Source organism: Pongo abelii, chromosome 10 (genome assembly GCF_028885655.2).
Source record: "Pongo abelii isolate AG06213 chromosome 10, NHGRI_mPonAbe1-v2.0_pri, whole genome shotgun sequence".
In the NCBI taxonomy this organism is placed as follows: Eukaryota; Metazoa; Chordata; class Mammalia; order Primates; family Hominidae; genus Pongo; species Pongo abelii.
The window spans coordinates 69,731,533-69,754,885 of record NC_071995.2 but is presented as its reverse complement, the minus strand read 5'-3'; the positions used below and the strand labels follow the sequence as shown (position 1 = coordinate 69,754,885).

The window sequence follows — 23,353 nt, the reverse complement described above, 5'->3', positions numbered from 1 at the left end:
ACCCATATGAGATAGTATATGTATTTTTTAGCTTCAAGTCTGGGCAATGAGGTAAAAAGGTTCCTCAAGGTTCTGTATTCTAGAATGCTATGACAATGTGTTGAGAATCTTGTCATGCAATAAGGTGTTTGCCACGTATTATTCCAAATGCAAATAGCTAAGCAAGATCAGAAGAATTTGAAAAATCTGCCAAAACCCCAGTCTCATACCAGATTCGCTACATGGGCAAGAAGATATGTGATACTTACATTAATTTCTACAAGAATCTGAAAGTGAAGGTCATACAAACACGAAGCAGGGAAATACTACGTAGAAAAGGGTGTGGTCCCTGGTGAGGACTCCACCCTCAAGCCTGGACCGGAGGCCCTAAATGAGAACTTCACATCCCCGTTTTCCCACCCAAATGTTGCCTTTTCCAAAACCACCATGGCCCGCCCCACCCCCTACCCTGTACCCATGAAACCCCCAAGCTCCACTGGCAGGAGAGCAGAGCGGAGCGGCAGAGGAGGAGAGAAGAGAAGCAGTTGGAGAAAAGCAGCTTGACTTCAGAGGGATGGCTTGATGGCAGGACTTCAGAGAAGAGTTTGGCCAGGCATGGCCAAACTCCAGGGGAAGATTATCTGCTCACTCCATCCCTCTCCAGCTCCCCTTCCCACTGAGAGCCACTTTCATCGCTCAATAAAATTATCCGCATACACCACCCTTCAACTGGTTCTTGTGACCTGATTCTTCCTGGATGCCAGACAAGAACTTGAGTACCAAGAGGGGAAGAGTATAAAAGGCTGTGACCCTCACTCTCCACTGAGGTGATGAACACTTAGCCATCTGCGGACAGCAAACGCTAAAAGAGCACTGATGGTAACACATGCCCTCTGGGGCTCTGGGGGTCACAGACACCCCCTCCTGGAAGGCAGAGCTAAAAGAGCATTGTAACATGTTTGGACGCTGCTGCGAGGCCTGCTCAAAGCTTGATCCTACCAGAGAGGAGTGACCAGATGGTTCCAGCATTTGTTCTCCCCGGCTCCTGCACCTGCTCACCTGTGTGCTCCCGCTTCTTGAGGGGTTCAGAGCTTTGGGCTGAGTAAACGAGCTACCCCTTCACAAGTCCTGTGAAGAGGTCAAGGGAAATATCCCGTCTTAAAGGTATCAAAAAATTCCCTTGAGTATCCACTGTTACTTTTATGTTATACTAAAATTCCATTTTACTCTTTCAGTTCATTGTTAATAAAGTAGTTTATAAAGAGAAGAAATACGATTTGAAATAATGAGGAGGGGGTGGAAGAGAAAGAAGGGTGATTCCCAGAGATTATTTTGTTTACTTTGAGCATGTTTTTGATTCATAGAAAAAACAAATTTGGTTATAGACTGTATAAAAAAGTACTTAAAATTAGTTTTGTATGTGTATTTTTAATAGCATTAAATACATCTGTAATTATCTCAGATAACAAGAATATTTTGGTATACATCCTTCTAATCTTTCTTCCTAGATTTTTATTTTATTTTATTTCTGAGATGGAGTCTTACTCTGTTGTCCAGACTGGAGTACAGTGGTGCAGTCTCAACTCACTGCAACCTTTGCCTCCTGGGTTCAAGTGATTCTCGTGCCTCAGCCAGCCACCTGAGTAGCTGGGACTACAGGCATGTACCATTACACCTGGCTAATTTTTGTATTTTTTAGTAGAGAAGGGGTTTCACCATGTTGGCCAGGCTGGTCTCGAATTCTTGACCTCAAGTGATCTGCCCACCCCGGCCTTCCAAAGTGATTACAGGCATGAGCCACCGTGCCCGGCCTTCTTCCTAGATTTTTCTAGGATGTAAGCACCTGACTTGAAGCAGCAAAAAGACAATACTAATTATAACAATTTCATTGAGTTTAAAATGTGTTAAAACACACTTAAACAAATTATGTACAAAATATTGCAAATTTATTTATTTTTATTTTTTAAAGATAGGGTCTCACTCTGCTGCCCAGATTGGAGTACAGGGGTACAATCATAGCTCACTGCTGCCTTGAACTCCTGGGCTTAAGCAATCCTCTTGCCTTAGCCTCCCAGGTAGCTGGGACTACAGGCATACACCACTACACCTGGCTAATTTTTAAATTTTTTTGTAGCGATGGGGGTCTTACTATGTCGACCAGGCTGGTCTCAAACTACTGGCCTCATGCAATCCTCCTGCTTCAACCACCTAAAGTGCTGGGATTATAGGCATGAGCCACTGTGCCTGGCCCATATCCCAAATTTATATCAGTAATTAGCTTGGGGAAGATAGGAGGAGCTTAGAGTTGCTGAGGAGATAGTGGGGGCAAAAGAATACTGGGTGTGGTGGTGCGTGCCTGTAGTCCCAGCTACTCAGGAAGCTGAGGCAGGGGAATCACTTGAACCCAGGAGGTGGAGGTTGCAGTGAGCTGAAGTTGCACCACTGCACTCCAGCCTGGCCACAGAGCGAGATTCCTTCTAAAAAAAATAAAAAAATTTTAGCTTTATGTCTAATGTTGTAATTTTTATTTATTTTTATTATTACTTTTTAAATTAAGACAGAGTTTCTGTCACCCAGGTTGGAGTGCAGTGGCACAATTATGGCTCCCTGTAGCCTCCAACTCCCATGCTCAAACAATCCTCCGACCTCAGCTTCCTGAGTGGCTGGGACTACAGGTGTACACTACCACATTTGGCTAATTTTTTATTTTTTGTGGAGACGGGGTCTTGCTGTGTTGCCCAGGCTGGTCTCAAACTCCTGGCCTTAGGTGATTCTCCCACCTTGGCTTCCCAAAGTGCTGGGATCATAAGCATGAGCTACCACAACTGGCCTAATGTTGTAATTTTAAAAAAGGAATAGTCAGTGTATTATTTAATATTAATAAAAATTAAAAAATCCAAACTTAAAAGAAGAGTTGCCATATTTATAAAATAAATTTTTGGCTGGGTGTGGTGGCTTGCACCTGTAATCTCACACTTTGGGAGGCTGAGGTGAGAAGATCACTTGAGCTCAGGAGTTCAAGCCCATTATGGACAACATAGGACATAGTCTGGATTCATCTCTGCAAAAAATTAAAAAAAAAAAAGAAAAAAGTAGCCAGGTGTAGTAGTGCAAGTCTGTAGTCCCAGCTACTTGGGGGCTGAGGCGGGAGGATGACTTGAGCTGAGGAAGTTGAAGCTGCAGTGAGCTATGATTGTGCCACTGCACTCCAGCCTGGGCAATAGGGTAAGACCCTGTCTCAAAAAAATAAAAAATAAATAAAAATAAATCTTGTCTGGATTCATGATTACATCTACAAAAAAAAAATTTTTTTTTTTGAAGAGGGTAGTTATGATAAATGGAGAGTTAAGTCTTGTCAGGGAAAATAATTTCAAGCCTTGCCCTGCCACTCCTTCACTTCTTCAATAATTTCCTGACTCATTAGTTTCAAAACCATTAATATTGTTTTGCATGATTGAAAAATGCTGGAAACATTCCAGTTCTCAGAAATTCAGGTAGCCAAACTGGTTTTTCATTTTGTATTTTTCTCTGGGAATATGGTGCTGATTACCACCTTCCAGTCATTCTTAAAAGAAACAATGGTTAGAGTCAAACAACTTAATTCAATGAATACATATTGAATGCTGAAGTATTTTAAAAATATCAAGAACCACTTGGAGTTATAAAAACAGATACTCCATAAAGGAGATTAAATAATTAAGCCACATAATTGTGTTTTCCTTTTTTTTTCGAGATGGAGTCTCACTCTGTCACCCAGGCTGGAGTGCGGTGGCACGCTCTCTGCTCACTGCAACCTCTGCCTCCTGGGTTCAAGTGATTCTCATGCCTCAGCCTCCTGAATAGCTGGGACTACAGGCATGTGCCACCATGCCCGGCTAAGAGACGGGGTTTCACTGTGTTGGCCAGGCTGGTGTTGAACTCCTGACCTCGTGATCTGCCCGCCTCGGCCTCCCAAAGTGTTAGGATTACAGGCATGAGCCACCTTGTCCGGCTGTGTTTTCATTTTTAAAGCACACCACAATTCACCTGAGATCTGGTGGCTAGTATAGATCATTCTCATTGTGATAGCACTGGGAACATTAGATAAAACATCAGGAAGATCAGATGATTGGGGCCTAGTATACCCACTGTGCCTAACAGGCAGCAGCTGTTCACATCACAGGTATGCGGCAAAGTTTAAAACATCATTTCACATGCTTTTTCTCTATACTAGTCCTTTACCTAATTGGGGCGGGGCTGGTATTTCTGCAGGCAGCATCCTATGTGTACAGCAGCTAGAAACAGGAAAGATATATATGAGAAACAGATAACTCAAGTAATGAGAAAAGCTAATAATAGAATGACCTGCTGTATCAATTCTTTGGTCTCCTGGTGGCTCCATTTAACGAGTTTTCAACATGCTACTCCTGGAAGTCTTCTTCAGGAGCTGCCCCAAGCCACATATATCTGCTCTCTTCTATCATGGAACAGTATGATAAGAAATAGTACACCTTTATGCTGCTAGGTAGGCAGTTTTATTATACTGTTACATAGAGCTCTTTCCATGAAAAGTGATTTTAACATGAACTGCCCATTCTGCAAAGAGGAAAAATATGTTGAATTAGTTAAATATCCAATTCAAAAGATGTTACAGTAAAATACATGTAAGACTTAACAAAAAAAAAAAGGACAGAGACACAATTTCTTATCCTCAATTCTCATCTCCAAAAAGCTATGAAAACCAGTTTATTAACAAAGCTTGGTGACAAAACCTGACCAAACTTGATCTGAGGCTCTTTATGATCTTTAGTTATACTTAGTGGGGATGTTCATAAATCACCACAAAAATAGGAATATATTTGATAATGAGCTGCCATCCCAGACTTTTTTTTAGTAGTTTCAAGTGAAATATTTTATACAGATCCTATTAGTTTTTGAATATCTCAAAAATTTTGATTGCAAAACACAACTAGGCCTAAGTTTTCAAATAAAGGATTGCAAAGCAGTATTTCCCCAAACTGTTAATGATACAGTGATTCTACTAAATTCAAAGATAGTCCCAATAAATATTTTTGTCCCCTCGTATGTCATGAGGATAAATCTCCAGGGGAAAAAAAGGGCATGTCAGAACGATGTGCAGGCTGTGTGAAAACTGACACATGATTTTATAAGCGATGTAGCTGTAAGACACTGTGTCATTACCAGAAGTTATTCATCCATAAAGATAACATATTGTGTGGTTGCTAATAGTTATCTCCCTAAAACTGAAAAGTCCCATTCTTTTCAAGTGCTTAGATACAGTGCTTTAGGACATTCTTATTATGTAGTTCTAGTGCTTAGAATATTCTTTTTTTTTTTGAGATGGAGTCTCGCTCTGTTGCCCAGGCTGGAGTACAGTGGTGCAATCTTGGCTCACTGCAACCTCCACCTCCCAGGTTCCAGCAATTCTCCCGCCTCAGCCTCCTGAGTGGCTGGGAATACAGGCACGCACCACCACGCCTAATTTTTTGTATTTTTAGTAGAGACGGTGTTTCACCATGTTGGCCAGGCTGGTCTCGAACTCCTGACCTCAAGTGATCCGCCCGCCTCAGCCTTCCAAAGTGCTGGGATTACAGGCATGAGCCACTGCGCCCGGCCCAGGATATTCTTATTCAGTGCTTCTCAACTTGGTTAAGCATTAGAATCTCCCAGAGAGCTTTGTAAAAATACCCATGCATGGGCCTCATTGTCCAACATTCTGACTGACTTGGTCTAGAAAGGGGCCCTGGCAACAATGTTTTAAAAACTCCTTACATGATGATTCAATGTACAGTCAGAGCTTTAAAAAGTCTCAATATCCAGGCTGTACCTTAGATTAGATAAATCAGAATTTTGCAGTGTGAAACCCAGACATCAGTACTTTTTAAAAACATGCCCTGGTGGCTGGGCACAGTGGCTCACATCTGTAACAGCTCTTTGGGAGGCTGAGGTGGGCAGATCACTTGAGGTCAGGAGTTCGAGACCAGCCTGGCCAACGGGGCGAAACCATGTCTCTACTAAAAATACAAAAATTAGCCGGGTGTGATGGTGCACGCCTGTGATCCCAGTTACTTGGGAGGCTGAGGCATGAGAATCACATGAACCCGGGAGGCGGAGCCGAGATCATGCCACTGTGCTGGAGTCCAGCCTGGGCCACAGTGTGAGACTCTGTCTCAAAAAACAAACACATAAACAAAAAAAGCAAACATGCCCCGGTGCTTCCAATGTATACTCAAAGTTTAACCCAATTGTTGCAACCCCCTGATCTGACTGGCTTAAAGATTAAGGGTGTGATTGTTTTTTCTTCTGTCCTGAAGTAAGTCAGTTCTAGATCATCACGATAGTAGGGCCACCAATAAAGAATTCTAAGCATTATCTACTCTGGTGGTGGTGTATTCATAAATCCTTCCCCAATTTCTTTAAAAAAGCAAAAGAGGCAGGAGGAAGAAGGTACAGAAATCACATGAGAAACATTTAAAAATAGTTTTAGTAAAACACTCCGTACCATGTCAAAACTCCTTTGGCACACAGTAAATCATAGTGAAGAACAAACATAGCAGAATTTGCCTTAGTTGAGGCTACAGTGTAAGAGAGAATACAACTTAGAAGGTAATAATAGAAAATCATAGCATTTTCCAGCAATTGATATGTTAGGAAATTTATAAAGAAATACAATAATTTCCCAGTGACTCTTAACTGTTCAGGATGCCAATGCTAAACCAGGTTGCCATACATAATTCAAAGAAAGCTAGAAAAGACATTCCACTTATTAAGTTGAAGATAATTTTTGTTCAGAGAGCAACTGAAACCTATAGTAAGGTATACATTTTTAAGATATAAGATAAAGTTATTTTGCTTCTAGTTAAAATGATTTTTTTCATACATTCTAATGGACATATGAAAAAGATATTTACTTTTTTTCATCACTAACCCTGAGGAAGGAAGAACAAATGTGGAGTAGGCCACAAAACTCACTAGGAACCAATCTCCACACTTTTCCCAATTGTGAATAGCAATTAATGGGAGAAGTTCAGGATACCACACTTATTTAGGCTCCCATACACATCAGCTTAAACTATTTAAAATAAACACAACATTTGGGCAACTAGCACAGTGGCATTTCTCTGCTTCTACTGAGAACTATTTTAAATATCACTTTTATTTCCTACACTGGTTTAAACAAACAAAACAAAGTAAGACAAAACTTGACATTGATTATGTAAGAACTTTCAGTTCAATATATAGTAATATGTAGGGACAATATAGTTTCATTGCTCAAGACTTCCATTCAGCAGAAAAAAAAATGCATAAGTTCTAGTTATTCTTCTCTTTCACTAGAAAGATGCTAGCTGTTACAGGGGAGTTGATGAGAGGAAAATGTGAAATCCCATCACAATGGAATATAGGAGGAACTGGCGTTTCTGCTTTGCCATTACAGTTATTATTCTTAGGATGAAAGTTGGAATTGCAAATTTAGCTGGACTCACCAGTTTCAACCTGTGGAAATGAAATAAAGTTCACCCCCTGGGCCAAAAACCCCAAGCAGCAGTTGGGAGCAAGACGGCAATAAGAACAGAAGAAAACAGATTCACTGCATTGTTATCAAGAATGGGTTTCCCTGCTATGTGCTTTGCCTCATTTGTTGGGCTGTTGACCACCATGCCAGTGCTTTCATCCAACCCTGGAATGGAAAAAGAAGCAAGTGAGATAGAAAACCCAAATGACTTGACTTTTTTTTCTTTTCTTTTTTTCTTTTTCTTTTTTATTATACTTTAAGTTCTAGGGTACATGTACTTGATTTTAAAAAAATAACAAAATAGGCTTTTTCCTCCAAAGGAGACAATCTTTGAAAGGTTCTAAGTGACTTGCTAAATGACTTTAATGGATCATTTGTATGATGAGAGATATGGGACCCTTGATTACAAATGGCCTCTTTGAATAAATGGGTTCTCAGTAATTTTCTGTCAATACCTCTGGAATTGCTTCAGAAGTGGAAGAGAGAACATGAAAAGCAGAGAGGGCATGAAACTGGCAGGTTGGGCCTGCCTTCCCAGTGGTTCCCCTTCAAGACTGATCTATGAGGTCCTTGGGAGTAGGGATCATGTCTGTGGCCACAGTACTGTAAACACAGGGTTGAGCATGGGGCTGGCACAAAGGAGGCACATGAAGATTTACAAAATCTCCCCTACTGCACGCATTTCTTTTCAATCCACTCAATGCAATCAGAAACTTCTCCAGTTAGAACCCAATTTAGAATAAAACCTACACTCTTTAAAAAACATGTTTACTGTCTGTGTGTGCGTGTAGAGTTATTGACTGTTTAGTGAGAATTAAGATCAGATTGCTTCATCCTTAAAATCCAAATGAGACTAACAAAATGGAGAACAAATATTCTGACTGAATGGGGAGAGGGGAGGAAGGGCACATAGATTTTCTGAGGCATGAAGAGTGCTGCGAGGACTGTACTGAGAGAACCCTTCTCTAGCCTTCCAACCTCTTCCTGATGTCAATCAAAGGAGAAACATGGTTGATGAGAGTGTGGAGCAAATACACACCTAACAGAATATGTGAGTACACTGATAGGATGGGAGAGCCTTAGAAACAAAGCACAGAAAATTTTGAGAAAAATATACTCTACCACTCTACCATATATCTTTTTTTTTTTTTTTTTGAGATGGAGTCTTGCTCTGTTGCCCAGGCTATAGAGCAGTGGCATGATCTCGGCTCACTGCAATCTCCGCCTCCCAGGTTCATGCAATTCTCCTGCCTCAGCCTCCCAAGTAGCTGGGATAACAGGCAGGTGCCACTACACCAGACAATTTTTGTATTTTTAGTAGAGATGGGGTTTCACAATGTTGGCCAGGCTAGTCTCGAACTCCTGGACTCAAGTGATCCACCCCGCTTGGCCTCCCAAAGTGCTGGGATTATAGATGTGAGCCACCGCGCCCAGACATCTACCATATATCTTGAGTGAAGCAAAAAACTCAGAGGCAAGAATAGTAAGCATGATACCACAGTAAGAAAGTAGGTCGTGTGTATAGTCAGATTAGTACAATTACTCCTCAAATGGAATAGGAAAATGAATGGAAGGAATTGTATTAAAATGATCTGATCCCAAATGTCTTGCTTTTCTGGGATTAGGTAATGGCTCACACAAAAACGTCTGTTCTCTGCACTATTGTATCTTCCCCACACAGCTTCTACTCATTGCTGTGCAGGACTAATTCTCTTTCAATTAATTTAATACAAAAGAATAAGAAAACCAAAATTGTGAAAGAGACTTTGCCCTATCATTTCTAGTCCCTCAACACCCTGTGTCTTTGGATTTGTTTTCATTGTTGACATTTTTTCTTTCTTTTCCCTATTTCTTTAACACACCAATAAGTTGCAAGAATGAAGGAATGTTCTTACCAGTATACTGCATTGTAGCCCCTAAGTATGAGTCCACAATTGATCCTAGTAATCCAGCTAAACCACCAAATGCAATAATTGGCCACTGCGGGGCAGAAATGTCTAAATCATTCACAAAAATCAGCTGTGTGAGGAAGTATGCAATGCCCACAAAAGTACCACCAAGGAGACTGGAGACAAGGCCCACCACTGTAACTCCTCCATTGGTACCTGAAGAAGAAACATGCAGAAAATCATCCGGTTAATAATCAGCAAACACATAAAGGCAAGGACAGCAAGGTACCTATCTAATCAAGACTAATTTAAAGAAAGCATTCTCTTTAATGCAATCTAAAGACTGTAGCTATTTAGAAAATAGTATTTCCTCCTCAGTAACTCTTGACATTTTAAGCAATGAAGCAGAATGGTTCAATGAAGCCAGACTGCCTGGTTTCAATCTTGGTTCTGCCTGCCTCTCTCTCTTTCTCTCTCTCTCTCTCTTCAGAGACAAGGTTTTGCTCTATCAACCAGGCTAGAGTACAACGGTGTGATCATACCCTACCGCAGCCTCCAACTCCAGGCTCAAGTGATCCTTCCACCTCAGCCTCTCTAGTAGCTGGGATGACAGGTGTGAGCCACCTTGCCGGGCCCAATTCTGCTACTCTTAAGCTGTGTGACTGTAGTTAATTTATCTAACTTCTTTGTGCTTTAGTTTCTTTATAAGATATAAATAATAAAAGAACCAATTTATATGATTATTAGGAGTACTAAGTGGCAATCCGTGTAAAGCAGTTAGAATAGCGCTCTGTAGTAGGCATCTAAAATATGCTAGCTGTTATAATGATGGTGAGGAAGAGGAGCAAAAAAAGGAGGAGAAGGTGATGATGGGGGATAGGATGGGGCAGAAAGAAAAGAAGGGGACGAAGAGGAAGAGAAGCATCAGAGGACAAAAAGAAGAAGCAGTATAGGTTGAGTATTCTCTTTACCTGAATTGCTTGGGACCAGAAGTGTTTTGAATTTCAAATTTTTTCAGAGTTTGGAATATTTGCATTATATAGACTTAACAGTTGAACATCCCAAATCTGAAAATCGTAAATCTGAAATGTTCCAATGAATATTTCCTGTAAGCAACATGTCAGTGTTCAAAAAGTTTAAGATTCTGGAGCATTTTGGATTTTGGATTTTCAGATTTGAGATGCTCAACCTATGTAGTTGTTGATAATGTTGATACCGGAGAATTGAGATATATGTTAAAGCACTGATATCATAACAGGCCCTCAATAAATATTCTATTGTTCCCTTTCTTTTCCTTCCCTACTGATATGTTTGCAAATCAATCTCTATGTTCCTGTATTGCTTATCTAGGTCTTGCTAACATTTCCTGCAAATATTATTTATTATTACCAATTTAATAGTTGATAGAAATTTTCCAATTATTATTTAAAGAGACTAAATAAAGTTCTTAAAAGGCTCTAAAATACATTAAATCAAGAGGTTTTTTGGTTTTTTTAAAGAATCTCAAATCAAGACTCACCAACTGTGTCTACCAATGGGTCAAAAAGAAGAAAAAACTCACCAACTGGAACTTTCTCCCAGGTTGTTATCAGTCTTGGAGGACTTTTACTCAGAACTGGGCCAACTTCTGAAGCCCATGTGTCTCCAGCAGAGCAGGCCAGTGCAGCCAAGAGAGACAAACACATCCAGGAAGCAGAGTACTGCTTGGAAAAATCAACTGGGATTTCCCCGGGGCCATTTTCTATCATGTATAGCAGGGCCAGTTCTGTGGGTACAGCTCCATTACAGAACACCTGAATCCAATTCCTTTGCCCACCTGGAAGCAAACAGATGAAAAGGACAAACAAATGCTTCCTTCTTAGAAGAAAAACCATGCAGTTATAGGTGTTTATGTTTTAAAGTTTAAGAAAAGAAAAACAACGAAAAAATATTTAAAAACAGTAAAAGTGTTATGGTATATTTGCCCAGATTCTATACTATTATTAACAAATCTGGAAAAATTATGACAGACTCCAGTGCTTCTAAAATTCCGCTGTTATTTCCTATTGGTGTGAAATAAATTATAAACTCAATTTGGCTACTAAAGGAATTCTCATATAAAATTGATGTGTTTTGACAGTCTAAACAACATTCTGATTAAAAGCTTATGTTGGCCGGGTGCAGTGGCTCACGCTTATAATCCCAGCACTTTGGGAGGCTGAGGCGGGCGGATCACGAGGTCAGGAGATCGAGACCATCCTTGCTAATACGGTAAACCCCGTCTCTACTAAAAATACAAAAAAATTAGCCAGGCATGGTTGCAGGCACCTGTAGTCCCAGCTACTTGGGAGGCTGAGCCAGGAGAATGGCGTGAACCCGGGAGGCGGAGCTTGCAGTGAGACGAGATTGCGCCACTGCACTCCAGCCTGGACGACAGAGCAAGACTCCATCTCAAAAAAAAAAAAAAAAAAAAAAAAAAAAGCTTATGTTAGGATTAAATGAAGTTTACTATTTTGAATAATATCAAACATAATTTTACCTTCCTTATATTCTGAATCTAGACGCTTCTTCATTTCTCCCTTCCATTTAGTGAGTTTTGAAGAAGACAAGAAAAACATCAGCAAAGAGGTAAAAAAGCTGAAATTTGCAATGGTTAGGATAAATCCAACCACTAGCCCTGAAAGAAACATATATAAACACAGAATTATATTCAATGCATACATCAATGCTGTGAAAAAAGAATGGATTTTTTCCATTATTTTTATATTATAACCTGAAATGTACATTTCTAACAATTTGCATTTTACCAATTAAGTTCTTAGCAAGCAGTAAACTGAATGCCATTTTGAGTACACATTTTTTACCATATTTTAATCTCCTTTCAAACAATGCCATATGAACGTAAGATAATATTTTAGATAATATTTTAAAAATTATCTTAATTTTAAAAAATTAGAAATACAGATGGGGTCTCACTATGTTGCCCAGGCTGGTCTCAAACTCCTGGGCTCAAGCAATCTGCCCAGCATTGGCCTCCTAAAGTGCTGGGATTGCAGGAGTGAGCCACAGCACCTGGCCTTCTTTTTCTATAATAACTCTTTCCATTGCTTAGCTCAAAGTTCAGATATCATAACCAATGTGATAGTTACTCATTGACCCTTCCAGAGATACTCAATTACTGGTATTTAACTTTGGTACCTTTTAATCGAGAGTACAAGAAACAGGGTAACTTGATATAAAGTATTAATAATAACAAAGTGCTTCGGCTCTGGAGGTGAACAGTCTAGAGTTCAAACTTTGGCTCCTTCACTTACCTCTTCAAGATTAGGATAAGTTACCTAACCTCCTTAAGTCTCAATTTTGCATTGGTGAAATGAGAATAATCAGAATTCTGACTTTATCGGCTTGCTGTAAAAAGTCAGGGATAATTTTTGTAATATGCTTATTGCATTATCCAGGATGTAAGAGGTCCTTAATAAGTGTTACCTAATGTCATGGATACTAATAACAGCAACAGTTCCAGTGGCAAAAGCTCAACAGTAATAATGATAAATATTATAATATTGTTATCCAACCTTTAAGTTTTTTCAACTGATTTTTAAAACATTACAAAAGTTGTATGCAACTACTGAAGGGGAAAGTCAAAACACATGGAAGTATACAAACTGAAAGCCATAGTGTCTCCCCTCCTCCTCTTCATGAATATTCACTGTTAACAATTTGTTCCACCATCTCCAAACAAACCCAAAGTAGAAGAGCCCTACACAACCTACACTGAGATGTTACAAATGGCATCTATATCCTTTTCACTTCAACCACCTTAAAATACCACATGAAGCGATCAATGTTCATGTTGGTGACAGCTTCAGATTGAGGAAATGAACAAGACAAGCTTTGAGGGAATGGTTTCTTTCATGTAGTCTAAAGATAGCTTGGAGCTTTTGGCAACTCCCACCTATGTCTACATTTTAGATTAGTAACTGCTATCTCCTGTTCATATCTTTTCCACCTCTCCATCCTGCAGATCTCTAAATATCATTGATAAGGAGTTCATATATATGACAATAGGGTACTCCCAAATAATTTGAAGACTTGAGGACTATGGTTGCCTTCTGAGCCTAAAACAGGTAAATTCTGTACCTAACAGATAGCATTGGGGGAGTAACATGACACTGTCTACAAATTTCTGACAATGGGAGTAGAGTTATACCCCAAATTCCAATCAGGGTGACCTGGGTAATCTCCAGGAGGCATAAAAGAGAAAGGCAGGACTGGAATTTCATAGTAATTTAATAAACTCAAAGCTCACCTATTGCTTCATACATATTCTATAATAATTTACTTGGCTAGCCCAAAATGTAGAAAGTGAAGGCCAAAAGAACCAGAGGTTGGCAGACTTCTTGAACCATGTCCAAGGGAGGGGAACCTTTGATTTGTGGATTTGCATAACTGTTTCTTGGACTTCGTACTCACCAAAGCAGCCTTCTAATTATAATCTGACTTCTCAAGTGGCCTGACTACAAGAATAGGGCATGCCTGAACAGTGATGTTTGTGTTCTTCTGCCTGGTAGTTCTTCTATCTGATTAATAAAGTGGCATTCTGGCTCATATAGCAATCCTTTATGACAATGAGCAACATTCAACCAGTTTTCTAGGCTCTAATCAACTCTGGGTACATGACAGAGTGAGGCTTCTACTTCAGAAAAACTGAAACCAGACCCAAAGTATAGTGACCAAAAAGAGGTCAGGCCACCCTTTGTGAAACCACACAGAGCACCACCAGTGGCCTTTCCTGACAACACCCCCTCTTGCTGTGCTCTTCCACAAACACTTTGCCACAAATCCCCCTCATGTGACCCTCTCCTTATTCTGGCAATGCTTGCTCTCTCTCCAAGAGACCAGAGCCCTCCACTTCAGTGTGCAGCTTAGAGACTGACTGTGACTGAACCCCTGCCTAATCCTCTCAACACTGAGGTATATGTTTCTGTCATGAATGGTTCTAAATATGCAGATCCTGAGGAAGTTCTGTAACTCTTACTTCTAAATCCTAGACACACTAAAGTCATGATGTAGCAAAGTAAAATTTCTTATAACTGTGTGTATTAGTCTGTTGTCACGCTGCTAATAAAGACAAACCTGAAACTGGGTAATTTATAAAGAAAAGAGGTTCAACTGACTCACAGTTCCACATGGCTGGGGAGGCCTCACAATCATGGCCGAAGGCAAATGAGGAGCAAAGTCACATCTTACATAGCGGCAGGCAAGGGGGCTTGTGTAGGGGAACACCCCTTTACAAAACCATCAGCTCTCGTGAGACTTATTCACTATCATGAGAACAGCATGGGAAAGACCTGTCCCATGATTCAATTACCTCCTACCAGGTCCCTCCCTTGACATGTGGGAATTATGGGAGCTACAATTCAAGCTGAGATTTGGGTGGAGACATGGTCAAACTATATCACTGTGAATAGCAGTAGTGGAAGGAAAACAGTAATAATAACTAACATCTATAAAATATTTGTATGCCAAGTACTGTGCTAAGCATTTTACATGGATAACACTTCATGATAATTCATTGCTATGGATACCATTATTCCTTCACATTTTATAGACAGGACAAGTACAACACTGAGAGTTTAAGTGACTTGCAGTCATACTCTAGGATAATATTCCCAACTACTATGATATACTTTAAATCAGCATTAGATTTTTTTTTATCCTTAAGGAAACAAAAAGTTCCAAACAGTAAGAAAAGCTGGGTGTGGCGGTGTGTGCCTGTAGTCGCTACTACCCAGGAGGCTGAGGCAGGTGGACTGCTCGAGCCCAGGAATTCAAGGCTGCACTAAGTTATGGCTGCATCTCTGCACTACAGCCTGGGTGATAGAGAGAGACCCTGCCTCTAAAAAAAAATATTTTTGGGACAGGGTCTCGCTCTGTCACCCAGGCTTGAGTGCAGCAGCATGATCTCGGCTCACTGCAGCCTCTGCCTCCTGGGTTCAAGCGATTCTCCTGCCTCAGCCCTCAAGTACCTGGGATTAAAGGCACCTGTCACCATGCCTGGCTAATTTTTGTATTTTTAGTAGAGACGAGGTTTCACCATGTTGCCTAGGCTGGTTTCAAACTCCTGGGCTCAACTGATCTGCCTGCTTTGGCCTCCCTAAGTGCTGGGATTACAGGTGTGAGCCACCATACCTGGCCATATTTTTTTTTTTTTACAAAAAAGAAGAAAAGACAAACAGTTCATAGAATGAAATAATTAGGAAAAAAGCAAAGGTTTTTAAAAATCAGACTACATCTATTCCTAATCATCTATTATGTATCTAGCACTATTCAAAGAAACATGGGACACAGAAGCATAAGATACTCTTTGTCCTCAAGGAGTTTATAATCTAGCAGATTTCCTTTATGCTCAAGCAGATCAAGTGGCATGTTATAGCACCAGGATAATTTTTAGAAACATGCATATTGTATTTTTGCTACCTGACTTTAGAACTATCAGTTACTACTGAAAGTAAGTTAAGGACATGCTTCCATCTACTACTACATTTGATTATTTCCAACTCTAAGGGCTGGCAGCAAATAAATGACTTCATGAAATTTGAATCCTATTCAATAAGAATACTTCATTAAGCACTAAGAAGCCTAGAACCAGAAACTTTCTAAGTGGGAATACTTCGTTTAATTTTACTCTGCAAGCATTAGTTTCAATTTTCTGCAGTTTTCATTGTTTTCTGCCCAGAACTGTCTCTTCATCCTTCAAACCTCTCTATATACTTCTCTATTAATGCAGATGATAATAATAATCAGCATATATAATGAGGTAGGAGAGAGGTCGGAGGGGGAGAAGTAACGTGAGCAGAGGTATGGAGAAAGAAAGAAATGTTTGTGGCAATGCCAATTTAATAGTCATTCATGTATAAAAATATGGTTGAAAGTACATAATCACTAACAATGAAAATTTTTGTATAGTTTACAAAGATGTGTTGCCTCACATAATATCTTGTCTGAGTTTTACCAATAAGCCCGTAAGATATTACTATTGGAGGTATTTCATAAGAGATTAAGAAAGTGAGTCTCCTAGGAGTTATGCAGCATGCCCAAGTTTGCACTGATAACAGATGGCAGTGTTAGGTTTCATATCTTTTAATTCTAATCAACATAGAGGAGTAGATGCCCAAGGGCTACAAGGCAGCCCTTCTAGCAGCAGGAAAGAAACAACAGTAGAGATGATAAAAGTCAGAGAACCAGGACAATATACAGCACAGAAGCCCGAGGAAGACAGAATTTCAAGAAGGACTTGACCTTTTTTTCTGTAAGAATAATAAATTCCAAGGCAAGGATATCTGAGAGCTTTTTTTTTTTCTTTTTGACACAGGGTCTCACTCCGTTGCCCAAGCTGACTGAAGTGTCACGATCAGCCTCCTGTGTAGTTGGGACTACAGGTGTGCACCACCACGCCAGGCTAATTTTTTTTTTTTTTTTTGTAGAGGTGAAGTCTCATTATATTGTCCAGGCTGGTCTCAAACTCCTGGACTCAAGTGATCCTTCTGCCTTGGCTTCCCAAAGTGCTGGGATTACAGGTGTGAGCCACCACGACCAGCCCAGAAAGAACTTTTTTTTAGCAAAGCATAACTCCATGTTATTATATTTAAGCAGAGATTGTTCAAATTATGTTATAAATTAGTTAATACTAACAAAGTGCTAACAGCAGTGCCTGGTACATAGAAAGTGTGACATAAGCATTTGTTAAATAGATAAAACATAACCATTCCTAATACTTATTGATTATATGGTAAAATAAAATTCATATAAAAATATCAGTATGTCTAGTTAACTTTAATTCTCAATCACCCCACAAAAGGAAAAGAAATCTCACAATATAACTTAAACAATATTTCTTAATTATGAAGAGAATTGGCATGATTTTGAAGAACTCTGCCTAATAATAATAGTTACAAGCACTGAATAAATGTTGGCTATGTGTCCAGGCAATGAGGTAAGGACTTTAAATTATCGCATTTAATTCTCTCTATGCCCTAAAAATGAAATAAGGGGGAGATCCAGGCCTTGTGAAGCCCAAAGCTTATATAATTTGGGGTTCCCTCTTTAAGAAAAAGAGTACAAAAGTTTTGACCTTTGCAAAACTGACAAAACCATAGGACCATGAGAGTACATTGCTAGAGTTTATTCAATTTTATCTCTCACTTCTTTTCCTATTGTCACCATTTTCTAGTCAAATGAGCTTTATTATTCTTACTCTCAAATAAGCCTCTAAAATATCTGGACTTTTGCAGTTGTTATTCTGTCAGCCTGGAACATGATTCTGTCAGATCTCATTGCTAGCTTCTTTGGACACCAGTGCAAAATGACCTCCTTAGAGAAAAGCAACTGATACCATTTACAGAAGAATGCACCACATCTTCCAACATACACACTTAACACTTAATTATCTTTTCATTTTTCTCATAAACTTCATCATTACCTGAACAGTTTTATACATTTTATTTATTATATATCTGCCCTAAAGAATGTAAGTTCCATGAGAACTGACACCATGTTCTTTTTGTTTACAGATCTATCCCAAGTTTTTAGAACAGTAGTACATACTAGTAAGTGTTCAATAAAAATTTGCTAAAAGAGGGGTCAGGCATGGTGGCTCATTCCTGTAATCCCAGCACTTTGGGAGGCCCAGGCAGGTGATCACTTGAGGCCAGGAGCTCGAGACCGGCCTGGTCAACATGGCGAAACCCTGTCTCTAATAAAAATACCAGAAAAAATTAGCTGGGCATGGTGGCACACGCCTGTAGTCTCAACTACTCAGAGGCTGAGGCACAAGAATCACTTGAATCCAGGAGGAGGAGGTTGCAGTGAGCCGATCACACCACTGCACTCCAGCCTGGGCAACAGAGCAAGACTGTCTCGGGAAAAAAAAAAATGCTAAAAGAATGAATACATAGCCTGTTCTCAACTCAGTTTTGGAAAATTAATCCAGAACACTAAGTTTGGACTGCTCTGTTTGAGATTACCAACAGCAATTTCCAAAAGTTATTCTCTCCAAATGCTCTATTTTACATCTAGGGGGAGTGCTCCAGTGTTTCTGCTGGTAGAAGACTAATCAAACTAAAGGAGCAGAATAGTGAAGGTTCATCTATCCTATTAATCTACTTTGTATCAATCACAGAGTTTAATTTGTATGTTACACTAAAAGTGTAAGTTAGTTTCTGAAATTTTGACAATAGGAATGCTGAGCAAGATGTAACTTTATCATTGTCTAAAATATATAACTATGATTTGTAGTCAGTCTCATATATTCAGAATTTAGAAAACATAAATTTAAATTATATAAGCAAGCACTTAGTAGTTACTGTAAACATTCAAAATAAAAACATACCTCCTAGAGCCCCACTGTGATCTAGACTTTTCTTTTTAAGGCCATTAGAGATGATCAGAACAGGAACAACAACAGAAAACAGCCAACGCCACGGAGAAATAGGTCGTAAGTTACCTGAAAAATTATAAAGGTGGAGCACAAATTGTGTGAAGTCTGCACAGGTTAGTTTTGGCAGTAAACTTCCATTACTGCTTTTGGACTAAAATACTGTCATAAGTACAAACACCAAGATGAAGTCACCAAAGAAATATATAGTCATGCATCACTTAAAGATAGGGATATGTTCTGAGAAATGCATCCTTAGGTGATTTCACGGTTATGCAAACATCAGACTGTACTTACACACACCTAGATGGTAGAGCCTACCACATACTTAAGCTATATGCTATAGCCTATTGGTCCTAGGCTACAAACCTGTAGAGTATGTTACTGTACTGAATACTACAGGCAATTATAACAATGTATTTGTGTATCTAAACATAGAAAAAGTAGAGTAAAAATATGGTATTATAATCTTATGGGAACATGTTGTATGTGTGGTCTGTCATTGACCAAAACATTGTTAGGCGGAGCATGACTGTATTTATGTTGAGACATGCACGCATATTTTCAGAGAAACAGTCTTACTGGAGAATGGCCAAATAGGTTATGTCCAAGTTTTGAAAACCTTTTACTGCTATTTATGATAATAATGGATATCTAGATATTTAAAATGAATCTCTGGTTCATTTTTTTTAAAGTGGGCACATATTAAATTTCAAGGATTACCTAGAACAAACTCTTTTTGTAACAGGATCTTACTCCTCTCTGCCTTTCAGAGGACATCTCATTCAATGGTTAGAAACTGATTATTCCAGAGGCTGCATCCAGCTCACAGATGTTTGGCTAGCAGAGTGTTTTCAAATAATTTTAGTCAATATTTAAAGATTAGGAGATATCATATAAAAATCCAGATTCTTGGCTTCTGTTTTAAAATTCGGAAGTTCTGGCCAACATGGCAGAATTGACTGAAGGTAAAGAGAGGTGCCCTCCTTTAAACAGGCCATGGCTTTCCCATTTAAAGTTTCCACCACTCCTGATAGGCTCCTAAACGCCAAGGTGAAGTGATTTCCTTATGGTAAGGAAAACTGTGAACCACTGCTTGTATCTATGTTTCTATCAAAAATGAGAAAATGGGCCGGGCGCGGTGGCTCATGCCTGTAATCCCAGCACTTTGGGAGGCCAAGGCCGGAGGATCCCGAGGTCAGGAGTTCGAGACCCAGCCTGGCCAACATGATGAAACCCTGTCTCTACCACAAATACAAAAATTAGCCAGGCATGGTGGCAGGCACCTGTAATCCCAGCTACTTGGGAGGCTGAGGCAGGAGAAACCAGAAGGCAGAGGTTGCAGTGAGCTGAGATCGTGCCACTCTACTCCAGCCTGGGCAAAAAGAGTGAAACTCCATCTCAGAAAAATAAAGGGGAAATGAAAGACAAAGAGGGCTCAAACATTCAACAAAAGATGAGAAATATCCTATTTCTGGAAGTGAAAACTATTACCACAGGTCTAATACAAAAAAAGTACACAGATTCATTTGCATTCAGTGACTGGCCCCAGAGGGATATTTCAGTTTACAAATCCTGATTTATTCTATTTAGTTCAAGTCATAGTAAATACTGTTACTAACAAGAATCTTCTCTTATACCCCTCCCCGAAAACTCTGATGCCCCACTGTGAATCATTATGAACGAACAGCACTGAGAGCTTCTGTACCCTGGAGAACCCTTTCCAACTATTCACGTCTCTTTGCAAAAAGCCTACAGTCTGAAATGGCAATCCCTTACGATATAAGCATTCTCTTTCTCCTTTTCATTTTTCCCTTGTTGTAAACTGACCAGTATTTTGTTTTCATAGAAGGAAGTTTGTGTAAATGGAGGCTTATGCTCTAAAGCACCTTTAAAACTTTAAAGATCTGAGTCAAGAGCACCTTATATTTAAGCAATGCAGCTTTAGGCTTTAAAAGGAGTCTATTCTTTTGAAGCAACCAAATGGCAGATAAGTCCTTCAGCTCTCCAAATGTAAATAGTATACCGTCTTTAATTCTTATTATTTTTACAGAACATGTGAAACTGATAAACTACATTACTTTTTTTTTTTTTTTTTTGAGACGGATTCTCGCTCTGTGGCCCAGGCTGGAGTGCAGTGGCTCGATCTTGGTTCACTGCAACCTCCGCCTCCAGGGTTCAAGTGATTCTCCTGCCTCAATCTCCCGAGTAGCTGGGATTACAGCTTTTTTCTAGTTTTAGTAGAGCTGGGATTTCACCACGTTGGCCAGGCTGGTCTTGAACTCCCGACCTCAGGTGATTTGCCCGCCTCGGCCTCCCAAAGTGCTGGGATAACAGGCGTGAGTCACCGCGCCTGGCCCATTACTAATATTCTTATTCAAAATAAAAGCAACACTGTAATTGGTTTACAAAGCTATATTCACCTCACTTATCTTTCACCAAGACAGATGGAATAGTTACATAAAATTTAAAGACATTTTGAAATAGGTATAACTAGGCCAGAAGTGGTGGCCTGTATTGCCAGCACTTTGGGAGACACAGGTGGGAGGATCACTTGAGCCTAGGGGTTTGAGACCAGCCTAGCAACAGAGGGACCCCTATCTTATAAAAAATAAAAATTAAAAAAAAAAGAAATAGGTATAACTCGAATTATCACAACAAGCATTTATTAAAGGCATTGTTTATACTATCATGTTAGTAAGTTAAATCAGGCTATGGAAGTTAAGTAAACACAACCATTCATAACCAGAGGATATGAGTTTTGGATTTCACAATGGTATGGTTTTAATTTCCTCTGACTAGATTACAGAGAAACAACTTAGAACACTCAGACTTACCATAATAGGTGCTTGCAGTCATTGACATAATCCAGAAAGCTAACGAAATGCAAATGATCAGGCTCAATATAACTATATTAGTTATCATCTTTATATATCTTTTGCATATATTGTCGTTAAGATCTGTCATGGAAAATAAGGATATGAGCTCCTGCGGGAGAGAATATTTAGCGTTTCGGAGAGAAAGTCATTTACGATGTGAGCAAGACACTTGTTCAGAGGCAAACATAAATCCCAACATATTCCACCGACCAAACAAGCAAAAAAATCACAAAAATTCAAACTCCTTCCGGAAGTTCCTGCTGGCGGAGAGCTCCAATTCATATGGGCGTGGTCAACGCCTCACCACAAAAGCAAAGCGCAACCCGGCCGACGGTGAGGGCCGGCGGCCGGCCGCTTGCCGCTTCAGCGCCTCACGCCGGAGCCCACGGGGAAAAGAGAAGGCCGAGGCAGCCAATCCGCGGTCCCGGTGCTGGCGAGTTCCACCCACCTCCCGTCGCAACCTTCTCACCCGCGGGCGGGATAGGCCAGCCGCTGCAAAGGGGCAGCTAGGGCACCCGAACCTGGGCAAGTCTGGGAAGCACGCCCAACGCGGCTGAACGCACTCACGTCCCGACAGCTGCGCAAGCCGCCGTAGGGTCAGGTCCAGCCGGCCAAGGCTGAGACCCCACGAGCAAACCTGGCGCCTCCCTGCGCCTCCGCCTCTAGCGCCTCGCCCAATGTGGGCATGCGCCGCAGCCGCTTAGGGGGATGTCGCCTAGCTCACGTGGGCAGGCACTGCTGGCATCCTGGCCGGCAGCGTTTGCACTGCTTCTCCGAAACCACATTATAGGTACTAAACAACATGTACCTGTAGGTACATGTTGGTACTAAACAACATGTTTAGTACCTGTAATGTGCTAGACTCCTGGCTGCTAGCGAGGTAAAGTTAAACATAGTTTCTATTACTGAGCTCTCGTAATTATTGTCATAACACCACTTAGATTGTGGAAATATCTGTCCTCACACCCCTTATATTTAAAGTGTGTGCATTTAGAAAGCAAAACGTCTTGTTAACATTAAAAATCTGAATCGTGGCTGATTTCTTTTCTTTTTTTTTCGAGACAGTGTCTCTCTCTGTTGCCCAGGCTGGAGTGCAGTGGCACGATCTCTGCTCACTGCAACCACCGCCTCCCAGGTTCTAAGCGATTCTCCTGCTCCAGCCTCCGGAGTAGCTGGGATTACAGGCGCCACAACCACGCCCGGCTAATTTTTATATTTTTAGTAGAGACGGGGTTTTGTCATGTTGGCCCGGCTGGTCTCGAACTCCTGACCTCAGAGGATCCACCCACCTCGGCCTCCCAAAGTGCTGGATTTAATGGCGTGAGCTACAGCGCCCGGCCTGATTTCATGTTTTATGTGAAATTAACTTGTTTGCCTGGGTTAACAGTAACTGATAATTATATAATATTTATCAATTTTTTCAGTTAATTGCTGACAGTGTAAGAAGAGGAGCCAAATCCATTTCAGACACAGTATGCAATTGTGTTTTAAGCCCCAAGTGTAGTTACTTAAAAAAAGCTCACATTATTTTAAATTTCAAAATACATGCCAAGACAGCTTGTCATTTTCTTTGGTAAGGCATCTAATTGAGTAGTTAACTAAGAATCAAATCTGTGAAGTAGGACTAAATAGTAGTGGGCTTCCTGTACTAGATGATATACATATATGGTCTTTATGC

At 40.2% G+C, this 23,353-nt stretch overlaps 1 protein-coding gene across 8 annotated transcripts; it reads right to left on the bottom strand.

The window, feature by feature from the left end:
- Window positions 1–6,445: 6,445 nt before the first annotated feature.
- On the bottom strand, window positions 6,446–22,389 carry TMEM19 (transmembrane protein 19). Of its 8 annotated transcripts, none has more exons than XM_063711507.1 (7): window positions 22,243–22,389; window positions 21,634–21,784; window positions 18,752–18,865; window positions 11,900–12,037; window positions 10,943–11,197; window positions 9,388–9,597; window positions 6,446–7,657 (listed from the first exon to the last, which is right to left on the bottom strand). In XM_063711507.1, the coding sequence occupies exons 2-7, from the start codon at window positions 21,761–21,763 to the stop codon at window positions 7,494–7,496; spliced, it is 1,011 nt and encodes a 336-aa protein (XP_063567577.1). In that variant the 5' UTR covers window positions 21,764–21,784; window positions 22,243–22,389; the 3' UTR covers window positions 6,446–7,493.
- Between the last annotated feature and the right edge of the window lie 964 nt (window positions 22,390–23,353).